General features: G+C 43.7%; 1 protein-coding gene across 1 annotated transcript in view; it reads left to right on the forward strand.

Moving 5' to 3' along the window:
• The window catches only part of LOC132402850 (annexin A13-like), a 66,593-nt gene extending 55,011 nt beyond the window's left edge, over window positions 1-11,582 (forward strand). Inside the window, exons 12-14 of the mRNA XM_059985901.1 lie at window positions 241-316; window positions 8,601-8,713; window positions 10,493-11,582. Of these exons, the coding sequence (XP_059841884.1) occupies window positions 241-316; window positions 8,601-8,713; window positions 10,493-10,636 (333 nt within the window). The 3' untranslated portion in view covers window positions 10,637-11,582. The remainder of the gene's footprint in view (window positions 1-240; window positions 317-8,600; window positions 8,714-10,492) is intronic.
• The last annotated feature ends 818 nt before the right edge of the window (window positions 11,583-12,400 follow it).

Below are 12,400 nucleotides of genomic sequence, written 5' to 3' on the forward strand. Positions count from 1 at the left end.
AGATTCAGCACCCTCTGGGGTGAAGTCATTATTTCTCATCTCAGTCCTGAACAGCGAACCTTCTATTCTCAAACAATGCCCCTTGGTCCTAGACTCTTCAGCCAGGGAATACATCCTCCTGCATTCAGTCTACCCTTGAAGTACTTAGTAAGTTTTGACGAGATCTCCCCTGATGCGTTAACTGGTTGGCTGTCCCACAAGAAAGCCGGGCTGCTGCTGATTTCCCTCTTATTTACACAGCTCCATGGCTCAAGCATTGAGGAGGTGATCAAAAGAGAAACATCTGGTGACGTGACGAAGGCTTATCTGACAATCGGTAAATAGCTGAGTAATAATTAGTAATAAATCAGACTTTTATTTTGAGGTCTCAAGTGTGGGATTAGTTTTAGTGCCTTTTAAAATATGTTAATAATATGGCATACGCTAGTGTCACATCCTCGGGTATGAGTGTCTAGTATTGCACAAGTCACATCGGCATGGGGGAACATATAAGGCCGTTCAACCCTTCAATTCTATACACCATGCTTTTGGAACAGGCTACTCTGTACTCAGGCTACCTCTTCTAGCTGCCTTGGTTATCTCAATCTAAAAACTTCTACTAAATATAAATCCATCAACTTGAAAATGAAAACGACAAAGGACATCAACCCTATTTAAATGTTAACCCTATTTCTCTCGACAGATTACGTGATCTGCTGAGCATTTCTGACATGTCCTGTTGTCTTTTTTTAAATCACGCTTTCTTTGTTCTGCTAAATTGGTCCTCTGGGCAGCTAAAAGTATTACTATATTGATGGGAAAATTCAAAGGGAGAGAAAGCAAAAAAGCTGCAGTTGTTGGAAATATTAAATAAATACCAGAAAATGCTGGGAAAAGTTGGTGAGTCAGGCAGTGTCAATGGAAAAAAAAACAGTCGACATTTGAAGCCATTCCATCAGAATATAAGTTCAAAGGTCACTTGATGTGGTTATACTTTCCTTACAATTTCAGAATAATTTATTCTTTGCCCTTACAACAACAGACAAATGGTGGGGAATGTACCATGTGGTACCAGAATTATCTGGTTATAACTCATCAATTCTCCGGGGCAATGAGAATGACAAGTTGCATTGCAAACCTTGCATATGTCCTCTTCAAGTTCACTTTCAGTGATGTTTAACCTGGGCAGAATTAACACTCCCACAATATGTTACAAAGAATTTAGAGTAAAATACAGACCATTAGTTACGTGAACAAGGGGGAAGAATTCAGTGGCAGGGCGAGAAAAGGCGGGTGGGAAGGGACATCAGTTAACACTCCAGACACCAGGAATCAATCCTCACCTTGGGTGCTATCTGTGTGGAGTCTGCAGGTTCTCCTCTGCTCTCTGGTTTCCTGCCCTATTGAAAAGCAACAAACAATCTACATTACAACCTCAGCAGGTTTGTGGGTAGAAAAGAATTATTGACTATGTCTGTGACTTTTCAGTTTGAAACCATGCGTCAGGACTGAGAGTCAAAAGGGGTAATGGCCTATATGAGGAAGAGAGGGAAAGGGATGTTACAGAGGGCAATAGATGACTGGTGGACCAAGACTTCAGCACTGGTAGCCTTTGTCTTCCTGATTATCACCTACCCACCTCAGTTTCCACCTTCACCCTCCAAACCTCTCACCTGCCTTTATTTTTCCTGCTTCCATCTATTACCCACCTGCCTCCCGATTCCACCAACCCCCTCCCCCCGCACCTCACTCCAACTACCTATCATAGATCATATCTCCTTAGTCCACCAATCACTTACTGGCCCTTATATTACCATTCCCCCTTTCATTTTTATTTCATCTCATTCCCTGTCCAGGGTTTCAATCAAATTATTAGCAATTACCTTTCCTCCCATAAATGCTGCTCAACCTGCTGAGTTCCTCCAGAATGTTTGCTGCTCATTATTTTCAGTCTCCTGTATCTGCATTGGAAAGGAACGTAGATTCCAGTTTACTTATCATTCAGTCATACATGAATACAGCCAAATGAAACAGCATTCCTCTGGAGCCAAGGTGCAAAACGCATCACCAACAGCACACAGGACATAGAACATAGAGCACCGATGCTTCTGACAGCAGAAAAGCACACGGTCACAAAATAAAATACTATATCCCAAGCCCCAGAGTGGCACGGCCTGTAGATTGCTGGTGTGTGGGATGCTGTCCCTCTCTAGCTTGTTCTTCCACTGAGTAAACACTAAGGGCAGCACTGATAGAAGGGCCAGCACCAACCCCCTATGGAATCCAGCATGCCCACTGAGGCTTCTGCTCTCTCCCACACCGTCACATGGGCGGCTGCATCAGGCGACCCCCATGGCATGAGGACCTAGTCCACGCCGAAACCAAGGCAATGCAGCCCCATCACCCTCGGCCTCACCAGTGAACCGGGCTTGCAGTATTCTACATTACCAATGCCCAACAGGGCCTTGCAATCGCAGGAAAAACATCCAAGACAATCACTCGCACCGTGCACCACCTTGACATGACAATGCAACACAACAAGTCCAGGCAACAATGCAACAATGACACACAGTAAGTCCAGCTCCACTGCTAGCGAGCAGCTCGCTGACGGTGTAGACCCGCAGAATTTGATGTTCTTAATATTCAGCAGTGTCTTGCCATCGTAAAAAAAGACATAAAGGACAAACAATTACACCTTTAGTTAGACCTGGAAATGCTGCTGCATCAGAGTGCACTGCCATCTGACCATAAATCTTACTGGTAGTTTAATTAACTACTGTACATTGTCCCTGGTTGTAAATACATTACCTATAAAAAAAGATGCCCCTTGGAAATTTTCATGTTTTATTATTTTACAACATTGAACCACAGTGGACTTAATTTGGCTTTTTTGGCACTGATCAACAGAAAAGACTCTTTTGTGTCAAAGTGAAAACAGATGTTTACAAAGTGATCTAAATGAATTACAAATATAAAACACAAAATAATTGATTGCAGAAGTATTCACCTCCTTTAATATGACACACCAAATCATCACTGGAGCAGCCAATTGCTTTTAGAAGTCACATCATTAGTTAAATGGAGATCACCTGTGTGCAGTCAAGGTGACTCATTGACTCCAATAAAAATACACCTGTGTCTGGAAGGTCCACCTGCTGGAGAGTCAGTATCCTGGTAAAAACTACACCATGAAGACAAAAGAACACTTCAAATAACTCTGTGAAAAGGTTATTGAAAAGCACAGGTCAAGTGATGAATATAAGAAAATTTCTAAGTCACTGAATACTCCTTGGAGTACAGTTCAGTCAATCATTAAGAAATGGGAAGAATATGGTGCAGCTGTAAATCTGCCGAGAGCAGGCTGTCCTCAAAAACTGAGAGACTGTGCAAGAAGGGGACTAGTGAGGGAGGCCACCAAGAGACCTATGAGAGCTCTGGAGGAGTTACAAGCTTCAGTGGCTGAGATGGGAGAGACTGTGCATACAACAGCTGTTGCCTGGGTGCTTCACCAGTCGCAGCTTGATGGGAGAGTGGCAAAGAGAAAGCCACTGTTGAAAAAAATCTCACATGAAATCTCAGCTTGTGTTTGCCAGAAGACATGTGGGAAACTCTGAAGTCAACTGGGAAAAGGTTCTATGATCTGATGAAACCAAAGTTGAGCTTTTTGGCCATCAGACTAAGCCCTATGTTTGTTGTAAGCAAACACTGCACGCACATCATCAAAAACACATCATCCCCATTGTGAAGCATGGTGGTGGATGCATCACGCTGTGAAGTTACTTCACTGCAGCAGGCCCTGGAAGGCTTGTGAAGGTAGAGGGTAAAATAAATGCAGCAACACACCATAAGATAAAGGAGCAGAATTAGTCCATTTGGCCCATCAAGTCTGCTCCACTATTTCATCATGGCTGATCCAATTATCCTCTCAGCCCATTGTCCTGCCTTCTTCCTGTATCCCTTCATGCCCCGACCAAGCACGAATCTATCAAACTCTGCTTTAAATATACTTAGACTTGGCCTCCACAGCTGCCTGTGACAAAGAATTCCACAGATTCACCACCCTCTGGTTAAAGAAATTCCTCCTCATCTCCATTCTAAAAGGATGCCCCTCTATTCTGAGGCTGTGTCCTCTGGTCTTAGACTCACCCACCATAGAAAACATCCTGGGAAAATACAGGGAAGTCCTGGAGGAAAGCCTGATGCAGTCTGCAAGAGAATTGCAACTTGGGAGAATATTCGTTTTTGAGTAAGTCAATGACCCCAAGTATAAAGCCAAAGCTACACAGGAAAGGCTTAAAATCAACAGTGTTCATGTCCTGGAGTGGCCAAGTCAGAGTCCAAACCTAAATCCAATTGCGAATTTGTGGCTTTTCACTCACAATCCCCACGCAATCTGACAGAGCTTGAGCAGTTTTGTAAAGAAGAATGGGGAAAAATTGCAGTGTCCAGATGTGTAAAGCTGATAGAGACCTATCCACACAGACTCAAGGCTGTAATTGCTGCCACAGGTGCATCTACTAAATACTGTCTTGAAGGGGGTGAGTAATTATGCAGTCAATTATCTTGGGTTTACTAATTGAAATAAATTTAGACCAAATTGTAGAAATTTGATTTCACTTTGACACAAAAGAGTCTTTTTTGTTGATCATGTCAAAAGGCCAAATTAAATCAATTGTGATTCAATGTTGTAAAACAATAAAGCATGAAAACTTCCAAGGGAGGTGAGTACTTTTTTATAGGCAGTGTAAGTGGCTGGGAAGGGGAGAGCTGATAGTAATACAAGATGGGATTATTGTAGATTGGTACATGATGGCTAGCATGGACGTGCTATGCTGAAGAGCTAGTTCCATGTTGTATGACGTTATATTGCTATAAGGCACTATGAAGCTTTGACATGTCAGCATCAGATGCATTGCACCACTTGCACACTTGTATTCACAGCACATATTTGTACAACATGGTCGTTGACATAAATGATGTATTTCACTTTATGTTTTGATGTATGTGTGACAAATAAATGTGATCTTTCATCTTTAAGCTCAGTGGATAGACCTGCTGAGCTAACAGGATGTTCTTAAGCTCTTCGTTTCACATAAATTTTCATAATAATCGCAAATGCCAATAGACAAAGTGTCTAACGGAGGAGTGAACTGGTATGTTCATAAGGTGCAGGGAAGGGTAATAATAACTTGGGGATTGGTAAAAGAGTAGTAAGGGTCAGGATGCAATAGATTGCTCCGATCTTCAGATGTAAATGTGCTAGAAAACTGACAGAATTCCCTTGGTGAAAGCTGCTCTTCTGCTGCCTGCACCATCTCTTGAAGAATCTTTGGGATTTATTGCAGGAAACTGGCTGGACTCCTCCAGGAACTGCAGACAGATATGCTTTAGTAGAAAATTTACTGGATCATTCACTAGTGGAACAACGACCATTTGAAGGAGCTGAAAGGCATCAGTGGATCAGTAGGTAGCATTCCACCTTCTGAGCCCCAAGGTCATGAATTCATTCCTGGGGTTCCACACTTCTTCACAGTCCTTCACGTAGTCTGTGAGTTCTCTCTCTTTTGGTGCCTCCCTTTCAGCCATTAAGCTGGAAAGGGTGCAAGAAAGCCTTATGAGGATGCTACTGGGAATGGATGGTTTGAGTAAAAGGAGAGATTAGGTAAGCTGTGGCTTTTTACCCATGAGTATGGAAGGAAGGTGACCTTAAGAAGGCTGATAAGCGACATTGTTAAGGTGGATAGTCATATTCTTTTCAGGGTTCAGGAGGACATGTGTTTAAGATGAGAGGAGAAAGATTTAAAAGGACTCTGAGAGGCAACTTCTTCAGACAGAATGAGCTTCCAGAGGAAGTGGTTGAGGGAGCTATAATAACAACATTTCAAAGAAATTTGGATAAGTACTGGTCATGTTTAAGAAAAGTTTAGAGGAATGTGGACCAAACACTGGCAAATGGGATTAGCCCTGGCAGTTTGGTCAGCATTCACATGTTGGACTGTTTCTATTCCATATAACACCAAGGCACTATGCATCTCTCTCCCCCTCTCTCTCTCCCCCTCTCTCTCTCCCCCTCTCTCTCTCCCCCTCTCTCTCTCCCCCTCTCTCTCTCCCCCTCTCTCTCTCCCCCCCTCTCTCCCCCCCTCTCTCTCCCCCCCTCTCTCTCCCCCCCTCTCTCTCCCCCCCTCTCTCTCCCCCCCCTCTCTCCCCCCCTCTCTCCCCCCTCTCCCCCCCTCTCTCCCCCCCTCTCCCCCCTCTCTCTCCCCCCCTCTCTCCCCCCCCTCTCTCCCCCCCTCTCACCCCCCCCCTCTCTCCCCCCCTCTCTCCCCCCTCTCCCCCCCTCCCCCCTTCCCCCCCCTCTCCCCCCCCTCTCCCCCCCCTCTCCCCTCCCCTCTCCCCCCCCTCTCCCCCCCCTCTCCCCCCTTCTCTCCCCCCTCTCTCCCCCCTCTCTCCCCCCCTCCCCCCCCTCTCCCCCCCCCTCTCCCCCCCCTCTCTCCCCCCTCTCTCTCTCCCCCTCTCTCTCTCCCCCTCTCTCTCTCTCTCCTCCCCCCCTCCCTCTCTCTCTCCTCTCCCCCTCAGGCATTCTCAAGACTCCATTTTCCTTCTGGGCTCTCCAAACAGTCTCTCCTAGGCCTGGATGCCTGTCCATCCAGTCTCAGATCCCTGATTCACCTGCTCTGCAGCAGCCCCTGTTCACCAAGACAATTCTTCATTGTTGTCTATCCATAGAAACATTTCACCCCCTTGCATATCAAGAACCTGTCTACCTCAATCTTAAAAATTCTCTGTTCTGTCAATGCAACGACTTTTCCCTCCTTGTGGCATAGTGTGAAGACAACAAGCTCTTCGATGTCAGCAAAAAGAAGGAGCTGGTTATTGACATCAGGAAGAGGGGATAAGCACACACCCCTGTTTGTGTTAATAGTGCTGAGGTGCAGATGGCTGAGGGCTTCAAGTTCCTTGGTGTAAATATCACCAACAATTTGTCCAGTTCCAGCCATGTAGATTCTACACCTAAAGCACACCAGCACCTCTATTTCCTCAGAAGACTAAGGAAAATTTCATGTCCCTGATGGCTCACACCAATTTTCACAGATGCACCTTTGAAAGCATCCTATTCGGGTGCATCACAATTTGGTGTGGCAACTGCTTTGCCCAAGATCACAAGAAATTTCACAGAGTTGTGAACACAGCCCAACATAGACTATCATACAAATCAGCCTCCCCTCCATTGACCCTGCCTCTACTTCCATCTGCCTCGTGTAGGCAGTAACATCATGCTGGAGCACCCCACCCACCTACCCTGGTCACTCCCTCCCCTCCTCTGTCTTGCCAGACAATAGGTATAAAAGTTTGGGAGCGCATACAAATGGACTCAAGAACACCTTCTAACCCACTATTCTTAGACTCCTGAACAGACTTCTCATGGGCTAAAAGATAAATTTGAAATCTCCTGATCAACCTTACACTTTGTCATCCCGCACTGCTCTCTTTCTGTAACAGCAACTCTACTGTATATTTTACTGTGTAAGATAGTAAAAATAAAACAGAATGTATATTCTGCATTCTGTCTCATTGCTACTACCTTGCTGCACCGATCTGCCTGGATGGCATGCAAAGCAAAAGCTTTTCACTATATCTTGATAATGTGACAATAATAAGCCAATACCACTCATCAGCTTCTCTAATTGGTTCTGCTGTTTAGAAGAATTCGTCATTGGTATGTTGCATATTTACAACTCTTGTTCATTTGATTTCCTACATGTGCTTTCTTTTGCCAGGAACCTTCTAAGATAAACTGCTATCTATCATTTCCACTGGGCGCACATACAACACAAACATGCTCAGAGACACCTTCTATCCTCATGTTATTAGACTCCTGAATGGACATTTCCAATTCTAAAAGATGAAGTCCTAATATCCTGATCTACCTGGCTGTAGCCATTACATTTTATTTGTCTCCCTGCACTATATTTTCTCTGTAACTGTAACATTATATTCTGCTTTCTGTTTTCCTTTAACAACCTGGATGTACTTATGGATGAAATGACCCGTCTGGATGACACACTGACAAAAGTTCTCCACTGTATCTTGGTTCATGTGACAATAATAAACTAATACCAATAGTGTTGAGCATAATAATTCCTAAAACTCTCAATCACTGGAGAGAAATAAATTCATCTCTGCTCTTGACTTCCTTAGAAAACTCTTAGTTTTAAACAACAACTCCCTAATAATAGTTTCTCCTATGTGAGGAAATACCCTCTCCACGTCACCCTTGATACCAGGGTCCCTCGTCTTGTAAATTGTGCAATCCAGTGTACACAGTCCTGAAGAAAGGGCTCGGCCTAAAACATCAACAGTTTATTCATTTGCATAGATGCTGCCTGACCTGCTGAGTTCCTCCAGCATCTTGTGCATGTTATCTTGTAGCTTAAGTTGGTTCCCAGAAATGAAATGCCAAATTACTTCTGCAATTAAATGTTTAATTATTATTAAATTTTTGAATTATTCTTTTTCTACAGTATTTTTTTCTATCCCCTCTTCTGACTTTTCAAATCCATCCTGTGACTTGTGTAGAGCTCATTCATCCACACCCGGCTTATTTTAATTTCCTTATGCAGTTCAGTGCACCAAGGACTGCCAAGCCTACTTTGCAGAAGTGTTACATGAAGCAATGAAAAACGTGGGGACAAACGAAGACACGCTGATTCGCATCCTGGTCTCACGCTCAGAGGTAACATGGAATTCAAGCTTGGCTTTTTGGGTCTGGTTTCCAATTAGGTTGGATGGAGGGGAATGATTGACAAGATTCTGGAAGTAAAGTGCACATGGATGGAGTCGATTTTAACCTCAGACAACACCCAGCAAGTCAGGTAGCATCTCTGAGAAACGGTCAGGTATGAGACACTTCATTGGAACAGAGAAAAAGGGGAATCAGGTTTTAAAGCAAATGAAGGACTTTGATGGCACAGTAGTGCAGTGTCAAGCCACTGCTTCATAGCTCCAGCACTTTGGTAGGACCAAACAGAGTAGGTCTTACACAGCGGATGGTAGAGCACTGAGGTGTGTAGTGGAACAAGGGGATCTGGGAATACAGGTCCATCATTCATTGAAAGTGACATCACAGGTGGATAGGGTTGAAAAGCTTTTTGCACTTTGGCCTTCATAAACCAAAATAACGAGTACAGGAAATGGGATGTTATGTTGAAGTTGTATATGACATTGGTGAGGTATAAATTGGAGTATCATATGCAGTTTTGGTCACTTACCTACGGCAAAGATGTTTACAAGTTTGAAAGTGTGCAGGAAAAATTGACAAGGAGTTATAAGGAAAGTTTGAATAAGCTAGGACTTTATTCCTTGGCACATTGAAGATTGAAAGGAGATTTGATAGAGGTATATAAAATTATGAGGGGTATACTTAGGATAAATGCAAGTGGCTTTTTCCACTGAGGGTGGGTGGGTCTGCTACTGGAGGTCATGGATTAAGAATAAAAGGTGAAAAGTTTCAAGGAACTTGAGGGGAAACTTCACTCAGAGGGTCGTGAGAGTGTGGAATGAGCTGCCATTGCAAGTGGTGCATGCAAGCTTGATTGCAACATTGAAGAGAAGTTTGGAAAGGTACATGGATGGTTGGGGGTGGGGAGGGCAGGTTAAATGTTTCAGCATGGATTAGATGAGCTGAAGGGCCTATTTCTGAGCTGCACTTTTCTATGACTCAATGATCAAGGTTCAGTCCTGGTCTTGAGTGCTGTCTGTGTGCATGTTCACCCCATGACTGTAAGTGGGGTTTCCTCCAGGTGCTCGCATATCCCAAAGACAATAGATGGGTGCATAACAGTACTTAATGGTCAGCGTGGACATGATGGGCTGAAGGGCCTGTTTCCCCTTTGTATGACTATTATTCTCTGACATACTGAGATGATTAGTATGACAGCTAATGCCCTCCTCGCTCCTCCAAAACTTCCCATAACCTCTCATGCAATTTCCACTCAGCTAGTTGAAAACAGCTCAAGCGACACTGAAGAAACTCCACACCATCCAGAAGAAATCAACTCACTAGACAAAGACCACCAGCTCCACCCTAAACACTCCATTCATTATTGTGGCTGCGTTGTGTGCTATCTACATGGCACATTGCAGTTTCTTTGCGAGCCTGAACTTTGATCTCTACCAATGGACACAGAACGCCATCACCTGCAGGTTCTCCCCCACCCCCTCCAAAACACACACCATCACTACATTGTCACTGGATCTACATCATGGAGATCCCTCCCCAACAGCACCGTGGAATCACCTTCAGCAGAAGGACTGAAGCGATTTAAGGAAGTGGCAAGTTGGACAGATACTAAATGTTAACCTTACCCATGACAACCGCAACCTATGAATGAAACACACACATCAGCCCCAGCTGCCCTCCCCAAACCGCAGTGATGCCCATCTATATAAAAGTGATTGGTTTAGCTGATTCCCATACTGTAAGAAAGGTGACCTGTATTTCTCTATTCAACAGATTGATCTTCCAAACATTAAGGAAAAATATCAGGAGATGTACAAGAAGCCTTTGGCGGAAGACATCAAATCGGAGACTTCTGGATATTTCCAGAAAGTTCTGCTGGCCTTAGTAAAAGAAGAAAGTGGGATAGTTGGAATATAAGTAGCTATATTGTCCTGAGCTTGTCACGATTCAATGGACATACCCATAGTTTATTTCTCATCATGCTGTTGTGACATAATCCTTTTGAAATAATAGTATTGTGGCATGATCTCTTTTGGAAAAGGCAGATTCTCATTGGTTAATACTTGAAGGAGTAAAACTATCTGAACAAGAGGGAAATGCGGGAGAGTGGGATTAGTTTTTACAAAAGAACACAGCATCAGTGGGTCAAACCTGCTCCTTTTGTGCTGGATCATTTCCCAAGGAAAGATGTCTGACATCATGTCATGGTGTTCAGTAGGGTTTGGTTGTATGGGGTTGCTGAGGGTCTGTGAGTGGAATGCATTGTCTGACTGTGAGTGGGAGCTGCATTCAGTCATGGCTTTCAACAATTCAAGGGTAGAAAGAGGATCGTAGGGTAAGAGTAGAAGTGTTGAACTTCCAGCGTGGTCTCAGGAGGAGCAAGAGGCCTTATACTGGTCTATGCTACATTTGACAGTTCATTTTGCCTGTGGCATTGACCAGAATGTCAGGGAGCTGCACTATCCATTTCCTACTGTCCATTGAGAGTCTACGATTGCTTGGCAACCATAGTCCAAGAAGAGTCAAAAGTGCTCAGTGTGGGAAATGGGAAACAAAGTACCATCCTGGCAAAAGAGGAAGAGTGCTTTGACATCTCTCCAAGTTAAGTTGATTTTGGAAGTGCAGACCAGACTTTTTTTCTAGTAGAACTAAATGCAGAACAAGTGTTGCATTTTTCTCACCTTGCGCTCAGAAATTCCGGGGCTAGAAGATCCAGCAAACCTGGACTTGTTTTAAGATGTATTCAGTTTATTGCTTCCCAATACGTGTCAGAATCAACCCACTGTGAAGTCTCACTTTCTTCTACATTACAGTATAGTTTTTATTTCATTGCAATGCATTATAATTAAAAGGAAATCCACATGAATAATTTGCCGTGTCAGTGGTTTGTCTGTTGAGTCATCAGCTCTGATTAACATCTTTGCAAGTTGGAAATTTATTGATGTAACATAGGAATAATGTGTTTATTTTTCCCAGAATTACATCAAGCTATGACACTGACCCTTTACTCATCCAGCTTGTGAGTGTGAAATCTCCCAATGTCACGGCAATCAACTGTTCAATTTTGTTCCTGTGTTCTGTGCATAAGGCTCCTCTTCACATCGATGCCCAAACCAGTGATTACGTGCTATAAACATCCGCAGGACTTGTTTAATACATGTGGGAAATATTTATTCCAAGTCCCATCTTTGCGCAAGCACGTGAATTTGATGAAGAAATATTTTGTCACAATAATTGCAGAGATGTGGTGAGGGATAGGGGGTGCAGGAGGGAGGCCAGACAGGAACATTTTCAGCATTCCACCTCACCACCGTTTTGAGAGTGAAACTCGTTTGAAGTAAATAGGTTTACTATTATCACACGTACCGAAGTACAATGAACAACTTGTCTTGCATACCATCCGTACAGATAAATTCATTGCAACAGTGCATTGAGGTCATACAAGGCAAAACAAAGAAGGTAGAGAATCCCTTTATTTCTTGGGAATGTGTTAACACAGGGGCAGGGGAAAAGCATTCAGCTTCTTGAAGCCCACTTGCCTTCCAATTTGATTGTAGCTAATATAATGGCCCTATATGTGTCTAAGCAAACATTATACCAAATGTATTAAAAGAAAACAGGACAGCGCAGTGGTGAAGTTAACAAGAGTCCACTCTAGCTTCTTGGGTGTCTGTAACAGGC

Source organism: Hypanus sabinus, chromosome 1 (assembly GCF_030144855.1).
Source record: "Hypanus sabinus isolate sHypSab1 chromosome 1, sHypSab1.hap1, whole genome shotgun sequence".
NCBI lineage: Eukaryota > Metazoa > Chordata > Chondrichthyes > Myliobatiformes > Dasyatidae > Hypanus > Hypanus sabinus.